At 44.3% G+C, this 14773-nt stretch overlaps 2 protein-coding genes across 2 annotated transcripts; one reads left to right on the top strand and one right to left on the bottom strand.

The window, feature by feature from the left end:
• The first annotated feature begins 3304 nt into the window (after positions 1–3304).
• On the top strand, positions 3305–6468 carry LOC136533309 (chloroplast envelope quinone oxidoreductase homolog). The gene is made up of 4 exons (XM_066525873.1): positions 3305–3618; positions 4483–4624; positions 5075–5166; positions 5408–6468. The coding sequence occupies exons 1-4, from the start codon at positions 3520–3522 to the stop codon at positions 6098–6100; spliced, it is 1026 nt and encodes a 341-aa protein (XP_066381970.1). The 5' UTR covers positions 3305–3519; the 3' UTR covers positions 6101–6468.
• Positions 6469–7448: 980 nt separating this feature from the next.
• On the bottom strand, positions 7449–11975 carry LOC136533308 (nuclear transport factor 2-like). Its single transcript, XM_066525872.1, has 9 exons — positions 11721–11975; positions 11461–11604; positions 10966–11320; positions 10639–10874; positions 9930–10089; positions 9727–9848; positions 9561–9626; positions 8459–8525; positions 7449–8033 (listed from the first exon to the last, which is right to left on the bottom strand). The coding sequence occupies exons 1-9, from the start codon at positions 11799–11801 to the stop codon at positions 7771–7773; spliced, it is 1494 nt and encodes a 497-aa protein (XP_066381969.1). The 5' UTR covers positions 11802–11975; the 3' UTR covers positions 7449–7770.
• Positions 11976–14773: the final 2798 nt, after the last annotated feature.

The following is a 14773-nucleotide window of genomic DNA, read 5'->3' as shown; positions in this document are numbered from 1 at the left end:
TGCACTTGTCATTTAGGCTGGTATCCCCAGCAGACCTTATTTTAAGCTTTCTATAAAAGCTGGGCCGAGGCCTTTGGTCTAAAAATATTCGCAGGCGATGCTTTGGTTGTTCGCATTGATTCATTGATATCTTAAGAGTGTTTGACACAGTGATGGATTAAAGAAGTCGCCCGTGTGAGTAAAATTCTCGTGCAACTTTGTATCTCGTATCTTCGTGCCGTATCGCAGGACTGATTGGATGTTATTAGTCCATATGCATATTTCGTCACCTGCACGATGTACAAAAGTGGTGCGCATATACAGAATCGGCTCAGCCAGCGCCCAGAGATACCCGGGCATGTGTGCATGGTAATAATTTAGAGAAAAAAATCTAAGAGTATTCTTCGTGACTACGTTTGTGCCTTTTTTCTGGATTATTTTGCTTTCTTTACTTTGCGCGGATAACTGAAGGAATTCCATTTCATGCAGTAAATAATTCCTGTGCGCTAGATCTTCTTAATCATTATTCATTAATAGTGTGTTTAGTCTAAGGATTAGCTTCATCAGTATAAGGCGTGTTTGGAACCGCGCTCGATGCGGTGGTGGCGAAAAGAAGCAAAGAATTGCACCAAAAATGTCCCGTGGTGTGAACGATTCTTCTTACCACATACGGGCATTAGAACCGTGAAATAAACTAGCTCCTGTGTCTTCTGTGCCACGGCCCACGGTGCGATGACCGTGGTATCCATATTGCACCACACGGGCTGTGGTGGCGAAAAGAAGCAAAGAATTGTGTCAAATGTCCCGCGATGTGAAGATTCGTCTCATCATATACGACACTAGAACTGTACAATAAACTAGCTCCTGCGTTTTCTATGGCACGATGCGACCGCTGTGGTATCCATATTGCACCACACGATCTGCAACCGCAGTCCCAGACACACATAGGCTCACTTCTGTGTCTGCGTATCGTGGATAGGATGGGTGATGTCAGGCCAAGAGGGGAAGGAAAAACGAGGAGGTACCACCGGCGCCCCAGGGTATGCTCACGGTGGAGCAAATGCTGGCGCTCGACGAAGAATCCCGTCGTCGTCATGAGCAGTTGATGGAGATGATGCTCTAAAAATATTCACAAGGGATGCTTTCCTTGTTCGCATTGATTCATTGACTAGCAGATGCCCGTCTCTCAAAATTTTCGCCCATGTGTTGCTACGTGAGTCTTGAAATTTTCAATGCTATAGAGGAGCTCAAATTTTCGTCCGTGCGTTGCTATGACTCAAAATTTTCCATGCTGTAGGAGCATGAAAAAATTGAGGTCATCTGATAGTACAGTCCATCTAATCCTAGCAACATGTTTTTGAGCTATAAAGAATCACGGGCACCAATTTAATAGCGTCAAAACAACCATGCACATATTTGCTGTTTATTAGGTTTTCTTGAGTGTTAATTCATTTTCGTAACAATCACTAACCTAGTGTGCCCCATGCCACAAACATAGCATCAAACTGAAATGTACAATCCACAACCGATAGCATTTAATCAAGCAACAAAACACTAAACCCATAAAAGCATCCATGCCACGATTCCCCTTTTTTTTTTGCACAAATCAAATTCAATCTATAAGTGAACGTCCATTTTGTAGCTCCCGGAAAATCTGTAGCATCCAAGGTCTTACTAAGTACCAAATTGAATTTCTAGTAGATTGATATCATGCATATAAGAGAATAATATGGTGTTATCATCATTCTATCTGTCATAGCTTTTGCAATCACTCTTGCATCCAACTTTTGTCTATAGTAGCATTTGAACCTGACTAGCTTGACGATACCTAATGCAGTGATCGGTCATGTTCTTATGGGCATTTTATTGTACCACCAGGTAGCAGTCTCACATCATCAATTTCGATCGCTTGTCGGCCAAGAGCAATGCCTAGTAGAGAGCTGCCTGCCAATCTACCAACCAAACGTGTCTTATATGCCATAGAAGCTAAAGGTGGGTCAACATTAAAGAGTTGTTCTTGTATAATGAATACAAGCAATAATACCTCTCTAAAACACATAACACCAATCTCATCTCCTCTCTTCCTCTCCCTTTTATTTTCTCGTCTCCTTCCTTCTTTACCCTTCCTCAGTTTTTTGAATATGTTCATAAAGGTATATTTGTGGGTTCATTCATACAGATAAGCATATGTGTATACCCTCTGTCCGTTTTTAAGTGTCACTTTGGTATTCTTGTTGGTCAAACTCTTTTAAATTCCACTAGGTTTATAAAAAATATTAACGATATTTATATCTCCAAATAAGTTTATTATGAAAATAAATTTAACGATCTATCTAACGATACTATAATTATGTATCATAAATATGAATATTTCCTATATATATATTAGGTTAAATTTGAGTACGTTTGACATATTGGGAAGCGAGAACGACGGTTAAAAGAGGACGGACCGAGTATACTCTCTCTGTTCTAAAATAGAAGTCATTCTCAACTTTGATTATGCTTATAGAAAATGCGTGCAACAATTATATCTCAAATTAAGTTTATTATGAAAGTATATTTAATGATCTACGTAACAGTACTAATTATGTATTATAAATATTAATATTTTTATATATATTTGGTTAAAATAAAAAGCGTTCGACTTCTCGGGAAACGAAAATGACATCTATTTCGGGACAAGGGAGTATGTGAACATCTGTTCGTACTGCTGGGCTTGCAAAACCTGAAGTTTGGAGTTTGGGACTTTGATTTGAAGGCGAAGACATGACAAGGAGTGAACGAAACAACGTACAACCACTAATCCGTTTGTTTGCCGCCCAACGAAGCAACCTGGCGGCAGGCGATGCGTTGAACCTGGACGTGTACACATCGCACGCCGGAACCTGGCGGCACGCTCGGGCACCCGCACCCTTGCGTACGCACCGCGTCAAAACCAGGGCCTTGTTTAGATCACCCCAAAATTCTAAGTTTTCACTCTCTCTCCATCACATCAATTTTTAGCCACTTGCATGGAGCATTAAATGTAGGTAAAAAATAATTAATTGCACAGTTTAGTTGGAAATCACGAGATGAATCTTTTGAACTTAGTTGGTCCACGATTGGACAATATTTATCAAATAAGACGAAAGTGCTACTATTCATCAGTTTGAAATTTTCTTCAATCTAAGGCCCAGGTCACGCGAACCCTGACGGCGCCCGCCCGCGTCATCCTCCCCGTCCCGTGTGCATACCTTTCCCGCCGGGCCTTCTAGAAGTCACCAACACACCCGTCCGGTCCCGTCGCTTCGCGCCCCACAACAAATCACCAACACCACCACGGACTCTCAGATTCGGTGCGGCCATATATTCCTTTCGCCACCACGCGGCAGAGCCCAACCCAGAAACAGAGAAGGCGTTAGGCGTGAACACCAAGAACACCCACGCGTTAGGCGTGAACACCGAGAAGAAGAAGCAAGCCAGCCAACAAACCGACTCCCTAATCGAGTCATTGTCCAGTTGTCCCCTCCCCTCTCGCCGGCGCTTCTCTTGCCTGCTCCGATGGCCGCTGCCGCCGCCCCCACGAAGACGGCGAACATCCCCGCGACGATGCGGGCCGTGCAGTACGACGCCTGTGGCGGGGGCGCCACGGGACTCAAAGTAACCGGCTAACCGCACAGCAGTTCCAGTTTTTTTCCCCTCCCGCTACTTCCTCTACTGAAGGAAGGGGGAGGGGGCCATATTGCCCACGCATGGACTAGATTGGACTGTTGGTTAGCAAGCGCTAAGGACGACAAGTCAATTGTGGATTCAGCAGTCCATGAAACAATCGGTTTATATCTAATTAGTGTATGACTGACTTAGTGCAAGCGATTGGTTGTTTTAGGTCTAGATAGAAGTACCGGTTTGCTGTTGCCTAGTTGTTCTCTCTGTTCCCCTTGTTGTGGACTTGTGGCACTTGTCTTCTCCCTGTTCCCCTGGTTGGAAATTCCAGTCACTTGACCAGATTCCACTACGAACCTACGTGTCAGCCAACGTACAGTATTTTATCTCACAACGAATCAACTTTAGCCGGCTTATCAGCCGAACCGCGCGCACGCTACAGATAGTTCGAACTTTCTATATATAGTCTTTCTTGGCAAAAAGAGCACTGCAGATTTCCACTTGGTGTCTACTGCAGATTATCTTGCCCACAACTCCACAAGTGGTCATCAGGTCAGAGGAATGAAATTAATCTACGGGTACTGGGTGGTGTCAATTGGATGGCTGAGTGTTGACTGGTTCTGAATTTGGGTGACGCTCTGACTGATGAATGCTTTTTACACATACAGGAAAACTAATTTGATCTGGGGGATCTGGTCCTTTGCTCTAGTACTTTCTGTTGCAAGATTTTAGATTTTTCATATTGTTTTTTGGTTGAAAATATTGGTCGACAAAATATTCCTTGTGTTTTGAGAATCTTTCCTTTGTGAGGCAAAAAAAAAAAAAAACCAGCCCACTGATTTTCAAATGCCTCTAATGCAGCATGTGGAAGTTCCAGTCCCGTCAGCCAAAAAGAACGAGCTTCTATTGAAGCTGGAAGCAGCAAGCATCAATCCAGTGGACTGGAAGATACAGAAGGGGATGTTGCGGCCTTTCCTGCCTCGTAAATTGCCTTTTATCCCAGGTAATCATGCTTATTACTCATTCAATAGTAGTTGATTCTGACTACGATCAATAGTTGGCCATTTATATTTCATTTATGTGTTACGCCACTTTCCTTTACAAAACGATATGTGCTTGTTATCATACTGATGTTTATGCGTTTAACTTGGCCTGTGCCATACTATTTATGTCCTTAATCTTGTCTATCATCTTCTTCTTTTGATACTGTCTATCATCTTCTGATAACAGTTAATGATGACATGTATTTTAGGAATATTGGGTCATTTGCACATTGTTATGCTTGTATCCTAGAAACAAATAAGTCAGTTTATGTTTCACCTTATTTGTGCATATGCAGTATCCTGAACATAGAAATTTGCATCACACAAGAGATAACCGGGCAATGACTGTCATGCAATGCTCTGTCCAACTTCTCTAAGGTTGTTTCTGCTAATTCCAACATCTTCTGCAGTGACTGATGTGGCAGGAGTTGTGGCTGATGTTGGTCCAGGAATCAATGGATTCCAAGCCGGAGATCAAGTTGTTGCTATGCTGAACTCATTTGTAAGCACATGTTCTTGACTTCTTTTTTGTGAACAACTTTATGTTATTTTGAGTATGAAGGCATCAACTCTGCGACATGCGGAACCTTGGTGATCTTTTGTAGTTCAAAGCTGTATGTTGGATTGCTAGAATTATTTGTAGTGCATCAGTCGACCTCCATATGTTGTGTTCAATGCGCTGATCATTTATTGGAAGGGATGTTCTGACTTGATGTTAACAACAATGTCCTCTGTTTTACCAGAATGGAGGTGGACTTGCGGAGTATGCTGTGGCATCAGAAAATCTGACCGTCAAGAGGCCTCCCGAGGTATCTGCTGCTGAAGGCGCAGGGCTGCCCATTGCTGCTGGTACTGCGCTCCAGGCGCTTAGGACCATCGGTGCCAAGTTTGACGGTACTGGCCAGCCCTTAAACGTTCTGATCACCGCAGCATCAGGTGGTGTCGGTCTCTACGCCGTGCAGCTCGCGAAACTGGCTGGTCTCCACATCACTGCTACCTGTGGCGCGCGTAACGTAGAGCTGGTGAAGAGCCTGGGCGCAGATGAGGTGCTTGACTACAGGACGCCAGAGGGTGCCAGCCTGCAGAGCCCCTCAGGTAAGAAGTACGATGGTGTCGTCCACTGCACTGTCGGGATCAGCTGGTCGACGTTCGAGCCTGTGCTAGCCACCACAGGGAGGGTGATAGACCTTACCCCAAACTTCACTGCCATCCTCAAATCGGCGCTGCACAAGGTGACCTTCGCCAAGAAGCTGCTGGTGCCGCTGCTCGTGTCACCCAACAAGGCGGACCTAGAGTTCCTGGTCGGGCTGCTGAAGGACGGCAACCTCAAGACGCTGATTGACTCAACGTTCCCACTGAGCGAGGTGAGCAAGGCGTGGGAGAAGAGCATCGAGGGCCATGTCACCGGAAAGATCATTGTCGAGATGGGAGGCTGATCTGGGATGCCTCTATTACCGACTTAGACTTGCAGGGAGAATATACTTAGTATGCTCAGATTCGGAGTACTACAGCATGTTCGCTTGCTCGTAAACGATCGTAAATTTCTAGCCGGGAACAGTGTTTTTCTCTCACACCAAACCAGCCAACAGTAAATAATCCACGATCATTTACGGCCTCCCGAACAGGCTGCTAGTGTCTAAGTTTGGTCGTCGTACAAATTATTCGTGGGGTGAACCAGTTTATAGGCTTGTTTTTCTTTTGTTTTCAACTATGAACTTAGCTTCTTGTACAGTTTAGGGGTTTATGGATTTGCATGATTGATCAGCAAAGTCGCATTGTAATTACATGTTTGGGAGTTGCTATATTTCTGCTTGAATTTTTAGCAATTTTCAGACAACAATCTCACAGAAACTAGTACAACTGAAAAGACAGCTCATAAGAGAATTTATATTTTTCTTTCTATAGACAATCAATGACAAAGTTACATGCTAGTCTACCAAGTAGCGTTTTTTATGTGAATGCTGGCAACTGTGTAGAAATCCTAACAGTACAAATCTATCTCGTTTGTTTCTTGTGACTCGACTGTCAACATAGTTGCCGGTTTACTCTCTATAGGAAATTTCTCACTGCTTAGTGCTTACACTAACTCAAATTAACACATCTGATGTGTTGTAGTTATATTGCATCGATGACACATATTTAGAAACTTAAGAACTGTCCTAGTCTAGTGGCCACCTGATGTGTTATAGTTATACTACATTGATGAGAAACTTAAGAACTATCCTAATCTAGTAGTGGCCAAGGAAAACGTTGCAGGTATAGATATACACTTACATGCAGGCATGGAGCTATTCTCTTGATAAAAATACATCAAACAAGGGCTTGAAAAATTAGAACAAAGGAGCTCAAAATCAAGAAAAGCATTGCACAATCCAAAATAGTAGATGCTTACAGAGCGATACATATTTGCACCCTAGTAAGAGAAGGGCGCAAACACAAGGCATGTTGGGCTGGACGTATTTCACAAGAAAGTTTTGTTCGCCCCAAAACAGTTTCAAAGCACAGATTAGGGGTATTTCCTATTTAAGTTTTGAAATTTAATACAAAATTTCAATTAAAAAACTCAATTTTACAAGCAAATAGAGCTCAGCCAAACGGAAGACATTCCGACTGTACAAGATTCCAATATTCCAACTGTTTTCCAAGCCTTTCCACCTAGGAATATGGCACGGAATGTAGCTGCTGACAAGAGGTGGCATAAAAGGAACAGACATTTCCCAGGGCATTGGCATATTCCAGAAACAAGAAAAATATCTCACTCATACCATAACTTATTCCACGACAGCCAATAAAATAAAATACTATAAATTGCTGGCACCTCAAATCAACCTCTATAATTTGGCAATAAGTAACAAAGGGAAAACACAAATCAGCTGCTCGCCGAAGCCAGTCATACTAGGACATCTCAACAGACGTATATTCTACAATTAGTAACCGATATCACCACTGCTTTGCCTTGCCACAAAACAAGGAAGCATCAATTTATGACCTGACTTTTGTTGATTATCCTCACATAAACTTGAATCCCCCATACCCACCACTCTTTTGGTCAACCATGATGGTGGCTATAAAACTCAACTATTACCGACTCATAGCTACCAAGAACTCACTTTGCGACAGCAGTGGCGGCAGATGGTGCCCGGGCACCACGACCACTGGCTGTACCAGAGTGGTCGACCCGCTGGTAGCCGACGTCACCTCCACGTGATGAGCCACCCCTGCCACCACCTCGGCCTCCATAATCAGATCGATAACTGAACTCGCCCCTTCCGTACCCTCGGCCTCCATTGTATGTACCACGGCCTCTAATGCCTTCACCTCGGAAGTTGCCACCTCTACCCGGTGGAAACCTTCCTCCCCTGCTACCACCTGAAGCCAGAAAATGATGACCATCAGTTTAAATGATAAAGACAACAAAAAAAAAGGTGAAAGGCAAGCTGTCTATCATGACCAAGAAAAATGCACATGCATGATTTTACGCCTGAACTTATCTTGTTATTTTCCAGGTCATTTGTGCTTCAGAAATGACACTTTTCCATAGACAACCAAAATAATAAGTTAATACTCTATAATCATTTTGTCTGATGATTTTCTAGGTACTACCATGAACTAAAAGTAACACTTTACAGTCTTCACCTGCATCCTAAAATGCAACCTGTCACAGCCATGCTTTTGTTTACCACTATTGTCAGAAACAAATACATATCCTTTCCCAAAATAAACAAACTGGCATTGCACAACTAGTAACTATTATTTTAGGTAGAAAATAATGGCAAAGGATTTTATGGACTTGCCACGAGAACCAGTAGTTCTTTTCTCTTCAACATAACATTGCCGTCCACCAATAGTAACAGGAGAAGCCTGCAATCAAGAATTATTATCAGATAAAGAAATATCAATTATAATAGGCCCATAGGCCTATCATTCAAGTAGGCAGCACTTGTTGGAGCAGTTGTATAAGATACTCCATTAGAAAAACATAACTATTGCATTCATGTTCAAAAAGAAGTTACACAACCCCCTAGAACACCATAGTACCATAACAGATGACCAGACCCAAAACCACACAACTGAGCAGAAGGAATCAAGAAAACAATCAAAACGTAGTGGGTAATCGAGGTTTGTGGATGGGTGAGGGTGTGATGCTCTGTGCAAGACGAGAAAGATATCCAGACAGGGAAAAAAATATAGCTGATTTCAAATTTAAGAATCTATCAGTTGTTAACTAGACAAAGCACTGGAGGGTAACAAGAAAGCGAAAACAAATTAGTTCACTGGTGGCGTTCCAACAGCATCTTCATGCCAAAACAGCAGACAAGGGTCATCAGTAAAAAGCCATGGGCTAAGGCTATGACCAAGAGAATAAACAAAACAATAGTGGGTCTGGATCGCTCTATAGTTTGATACACAATGTTCTTTGAGGGCGCTTGATGTGATCCAACCCAAACGAAGCATGCCAATCTAATCCCCTGTGATACTACTATAACAAGAACTTGCCACAGAAACTATAATTCAGAAATAAGTGCCATCATCCAACACAGTGCACAATCGATTAGCAGAAGTATGATAAATGCCTGTAAGTATAAAAGTTAAGTAGCTCAAAGAAAAACTGTGCTCTTTTGTGTTTTCTGCCAAAGATTGATTAATGACTTACAGAAACTAAACCCACAATATACCAATATACCACCTAGCTTATCTACTGGAACACCACTTGAGTGATACAAAATTGTTTACTCCAAGTAAACTAAACTCACTAGTTACACAAACCTTATGGTTATGGAATGGCCCAACAGTCATTGAAAAGAAACTGACATGAGAACAGGGCGTGCATAAAATTAGATTAACTACCTATACCTCATATCATAAAGCAACCTGAGAAAAATGTAAGGTTAATACCTCTATTGCAGTTTGAACTGCACTGGCATCCTCAAATTCTACAAAGCCATAACAAAACCCTTGGATCTGTGTTTACTCAACAGAAACACAAAGACAAATTAGAGAGTTAGACTCACTGAAGGCTCTTAATTTTTTTGAGAACAAAAATGAGAAGAAAAGCAAGTACCTTGTTGCTTCTAACTTGGATGCCTTCATGTTTAATGGCGCCAAATCTCTTGAATTCTTCCTCTAATTGTTGTGGTGTGGCATTTAATGGCAGACCTCGCACATATATGGCATGTGCATCAACTTTGAAGATGATTGTAAAGCATGTGAGATGGCGCCAACTGAAATCAAAGTTTTATCTCCAAATTTGGGTTTGGATAATACCTTCTGGATCTTGAAAGCTGCTGCTCTGAGGATTAGGGGTGAAAGCTGGAGCATCGGCAACCGGAGCGGGGGCAGGAGAGGCTTGCTTCTCTGTTTTCGGGGGTGCAGGTCTGGATGGAACTGCAGGTGCTGGTGGTCGATATTCTTTCATGACTTTTACCTGGAGCATATAACAAAATGTCATAATAATGGTAACAACAGAAAAACATAAATGGCATGAAAAATAGACTCATAAGATGCTATACAGGTAACAACCAACAACAACAACAACAACAAAGCCTCAGAATTTCTTCACCAGAAGGCAACAACTCCATTACAAGTAAAACAATACAGCCACAAGAATCAACATGAAAATAACCAAATTTTCATTCATGTTCCCAACCAAAAAGTTACTTAATGCAGCAATGTTGGGAATTGTTCAACAGATCACTTAGTGCAGCATTGACACTAAGAACTGAAGTTTCACAACATTTAAGCTTCCGGTTACAGACAATGTTGGGAATATGGCAAAATCATCTCTATTGCTAACCCAAATTCACTATAATGATACAAAATATAATAAGAAATCCCAAAAAAAATTGAAAAAAACTTTTTTGCCTTGTACGACCAGATATAAGATTGTCAGAAATGCATGCACAAATTAAGGTACTGATTTTATTCCGTGATGTTGAGCATGATACAAGAAAATGAATGGCTTTTGAAAACCTACAATTGAAGCATATGACTTCTTTGGTGCCTCCTCCAGTGGTACAGGGGGAGATGAAATTGGTGGAGCGACTGCTACATTATTCGGCACTTCATTTATGACCTCAGGAACCGGTGTTTCCTCAACAACAGGATTCTCCACATCATTTGGCAGGTTACAAACATCCTCCCCGTTCAGAACTTCCTCCTTTGGATTAAGTGCAGGCTCAGCCACCTGGCACTCGGGCTGAGGCGAAGCATCTACAAACAGACAGAGAAAGAAAAGTGGTTCAAACACATGATTAAGATCACAGCAACAAAACAGTTTCAAAGATGTTATAGTGCTACACACCCCGAGGAACGGTCACTGTGTCCCCTCCGACAGTGCCGTTGGCCAGGATAGGAGCAGGGGTGGCGGTGTCCACATCCGCAGCAATCTCCGGTGCCAGCTGCTGCGGCGGCGGCTGCTCGGCCCCCTCGTCCCCTCCCCCCTCCCCAACGTAGCGCAGTATGTCGTTGAGAACGAAGTAGCCCTTCTCCTGCGGCGCAAGGAAGAAGGACTGCACGAACTCGCGGCTGACGCCGTTCCTCCCCGTAAGGTGGCCCATGACGAGCACGGTGACGCCGCCACAGAGCGATTCCTGCGCGTCCACCGCCTTGATCTCCGCCCGGTCGATGCCCATGGACACGATCTTCTCGTTAATCGCCTGCACAACCAGACGCGCGCGCGCGCACACAAATCAGAGGCACACCAAAACCCCCCCTCCATTGCGGTGAGAATTAGGCCTGGGGGCGCCAGATCTGGGCTGCGGGAGAGTAAGAGAGGCGGCGTGGGCGAGGAACTTACGCCCATGGTGGTGACCGTGTCCAGGCCGTCGGCGCCGGTGCCGGCGGGGCGCCCGAGGCGGCTGGCCTCCTGGTAGAAGCGGTAGACGAGCTCCGGCGACTGGTGCAGGATGTTGTAGTACTGATGCACAAAGGCGTTGCCCACCTGCGCAGAACAAGAGGAGGGCCGCCACGGAGCACGGCGCACGAATCGAGTCAGCGCGGATCCAGCGGGCGAGCCCGGCCCCGGGGGCGGGCGGATCGGGGGCACGGTGAGCTTACCACTTGCGCCGGCGGCGGCGATCCGGACGCCGCGGCGGCTGGGGCAGCGGCTGCGACGGGAGGCGGCGGCGGCGACGCCATCTTGGGAGGTCGAGGGGTTAGGGTTTTAGGAGGAAGTGGGGCGGGGGGCGAAATGGGCAGGTCGGGACTCGGGAGAAAGGCGGAGAGGAGGCGGGGGTTTGTCTCTGGTGTCTCTTTTCCCGCAAAGCTGGCGAGAGGAAACACAGAGCGAGAGGGAAAGGGTGGTGGCGGCGGCGGCGGCGGCGGGGGTTATACGGGTACGGGCTGGGGGCAGTGGCACGTGCGAGCCAAGCGCGCGTGAGGGACCGTGGGCCGTGGGCCGTGGCCCGTGGGACGTTGGGCGTTGGGACTCGGGGGCGCGGAGGCTGAACGGCCGTGATGGGACGGGAAGGACGGCGCGGGTGGGTGCGTGGGTGATGCGGCACGCGCGCGTTTTCACCGTGGTTTTCAGTCGGCTTGAGTATTTCCACCGATCGGCTGCAGGTCGCGCAACGGCGCAGGAGGTGGCTCCGCATTGGTGGAGATAAGGGAGATATTTTATGATTGGATATCAACATCGTAAATATATTATTTAAGTTTTCGAATTTGAGTACGATATTATATATTGAATATCCGTGAAAGCGGATCAATAATCACGCAATAATTAGATTCACTGATCAATCCTAATACATATAGGACTTGCCATCGAGAGCAAGCGAACCTGGCCGAGCATACGTCGCCTCTATGCGTGCATGGGCTTGTAGCAATTAGGCCCAATGACATGATTACAAGATGCTAACCGAAAGGCCTAATAAACCTATCTAACACTGTAACACCTCTGGTGTTTTAAACCCTAAAATATGCCATGTCATCATATGCATTGCACATTATTTTTGTGTTAGTGAAAATTTTGATATGCATTCACTAAAACAAGTTTATTTTTATGATGATATGTGTTGACTTGTGTGGATGAATCAATTTCAAAACCTTTGTATTGAATTGGAATTCCGAAAACCCTAATTTCCAGCGTTTAATTCTACCCTGGAAAATCTAATTCAAAATCTAAGTATATTTTGGGGTTGAGCCTAAAAGAGAAAGTGTAGAGCTTGTCATTTTGTACAAAGTTGGTTTTTGGAGTTTTCAAAGTTGTTATATAATTTTTTAAGTAATTTGAAAAGGGATAAATTCTTAAAGTGTCCCCTTTTGATTTTAAACTTGCATTTTAAAATGTAGACATAATTTGAGTATGGTTGTTAAAGCAAAGTTGTAGAACTTTGAATTTGGAGCAACTTTTATTTTTGAGTTACCATACAAATTTGAGAGTAATTTGAAAAATGGATCGAGTGGCAATTCGGTAAATATAGTGAACAGTGCAGCATTCCGAAACCTCACCGTCGGTGAGCTTCCGACGTCTTCCAGGCGCGCCCATGGCCACCTCCGGCTTCGCGCTGGCATGGGAAGGCTGCTGCGTGGCTTCTCCGTGCTTCCTGGCCGCGATATAAAGCCTACGTCGTCGCCGTTCTCCTCCGTTTCCTCTCCTCTGTTTTTCCCGTCGTCGCCGCTCAGCTCCGTCGAGCTCGTGCCGTCGCCGTAGCGCCCTCCCGGTCTCAGCAAAGCATACCACAACTCCGCCTACTCCTTGCGAACCAAGCCAACCTGTCCTAGACGCTTGATTTCGCCGACAAACGCTACGCATCGCCTTTCTTCCTCGTGGCCGGCAGTATCGCCGTCGAGTTCGCTTCACAGTGGCCACCACTCTACGGTGCGTCTCTGCCCTTGCTACGCATAGCTCCAGCTTCACCGTGTTGCCGTGATGCTCTGTGTCTTGTTGGATGACCTTTTCATCCACTGCAGCCACCGGAACGCCGCCGTCGATGACAGCTTGCACCGCCGTGTCTGCGGTGATCGACGACAAGCCTTTCTGTTGCTCCTTCGGTTCAGCCATCAGCTCGAGCGTGTTTGGGGTGAGCTGCTGAGTCTTCCCAAGCATTTTGTTTAACTGCTACCGGCCTCACTTTGCTGGTGTAGCGCAGCCGCACCGCCGTGTCCGCCATGGCCAGCGTCGAGCTCGGTTTGAGTAGTGATTGGTGCATTTAGTGCCACCAATAGGTGCGCCTTGCCGTGGTGATCACGCCGGTACCTCGGTCGTGGCCGAAGACCTCACCGTCGACGAGAAACCACCGGTCAGAGGGCTCGCCACCGTGGTCAGCGCGGGCTGACAGTGGGGTCACCCTGTCAGTGACTGTTGAAGTAAAAATGGATTTTTCTATTTTGCAGAATTGGTTAAATAGTGCTATGATTTGTTTATTTTGTGTAGAATTAAATAGAGCTCCAAAAATTATGAAAATTTTTGTGTGACCTCTTTGAGATGTAAAATATTTAGGAAAAATATTAAATGTTGCTTTTCAGTATATTTTGAATGTGATAAAAAATGCTCAAATTAATTAATAAATAGGTTTCCATGATTTTTCTAGGCTTAAATAATTATCCAAAAATTATGAAAATTATTTTGCCACTTAGTTATAATGTGATGAGTCTTCATAAAAATTTTGAGCTCATTTGGAGAAAGTTGATTTATTTCATAATTATTAATTAGTTATTAATTAATAAAAACAAATAGTAAACCCTAATGATTTAGGTTTTGTTTGAATTTGGGATTGAGTGATGACCTTGGGTCATTAGCATATAATGATCCTTAGCAATTAAAGTAAGTGTTTGAGTTTATGAAAAGGTTTAGTTAGTCGTAGGTTTGCAACTGTACCGCGAAGGAAAGTTATATTCAAGTTATTAACTTTTGCATCCATCGTCAAGCATCATGTTTTATATCTCGCATCATTTTAAACATGGCATTGTTACTATGTGTAGTGAACGAAAGTGAGAACGTGGTAGTCAACCAAGTTGTTCAGGAAGTTAATCCACCTATTGAGGTCGGGTTTGATATCTGTGGAACATCTCTGGAACCTGACTATTCCGACAATCAAGGCAAGCCCCGGATGCATTTAAACCTACCTTTTGTTTTACAAATTTATATCGCTTTTGTTTTTAAATACTGC

The sequence above is a fragment of the Miscanthus floridulus genome, unplaced genomic scaffold (genome assembly GCF_019320115.1).
Source record: "Miscanthus floridulus cultivar M001 unplaced genomic scaffold, ASM1932011v1 fs_848_4_5, whole genome shotgun sequence".
Lineage (NCBI taxonomy): Eukaryota > Viridiplantae > Streptophyta > Magnoliopsida > Poales > Poaceae > Miscanthus > Miscanthus floridulus.
This window is presented reverse-complemented; position numbering and strand designations above follow the sequence as displayed.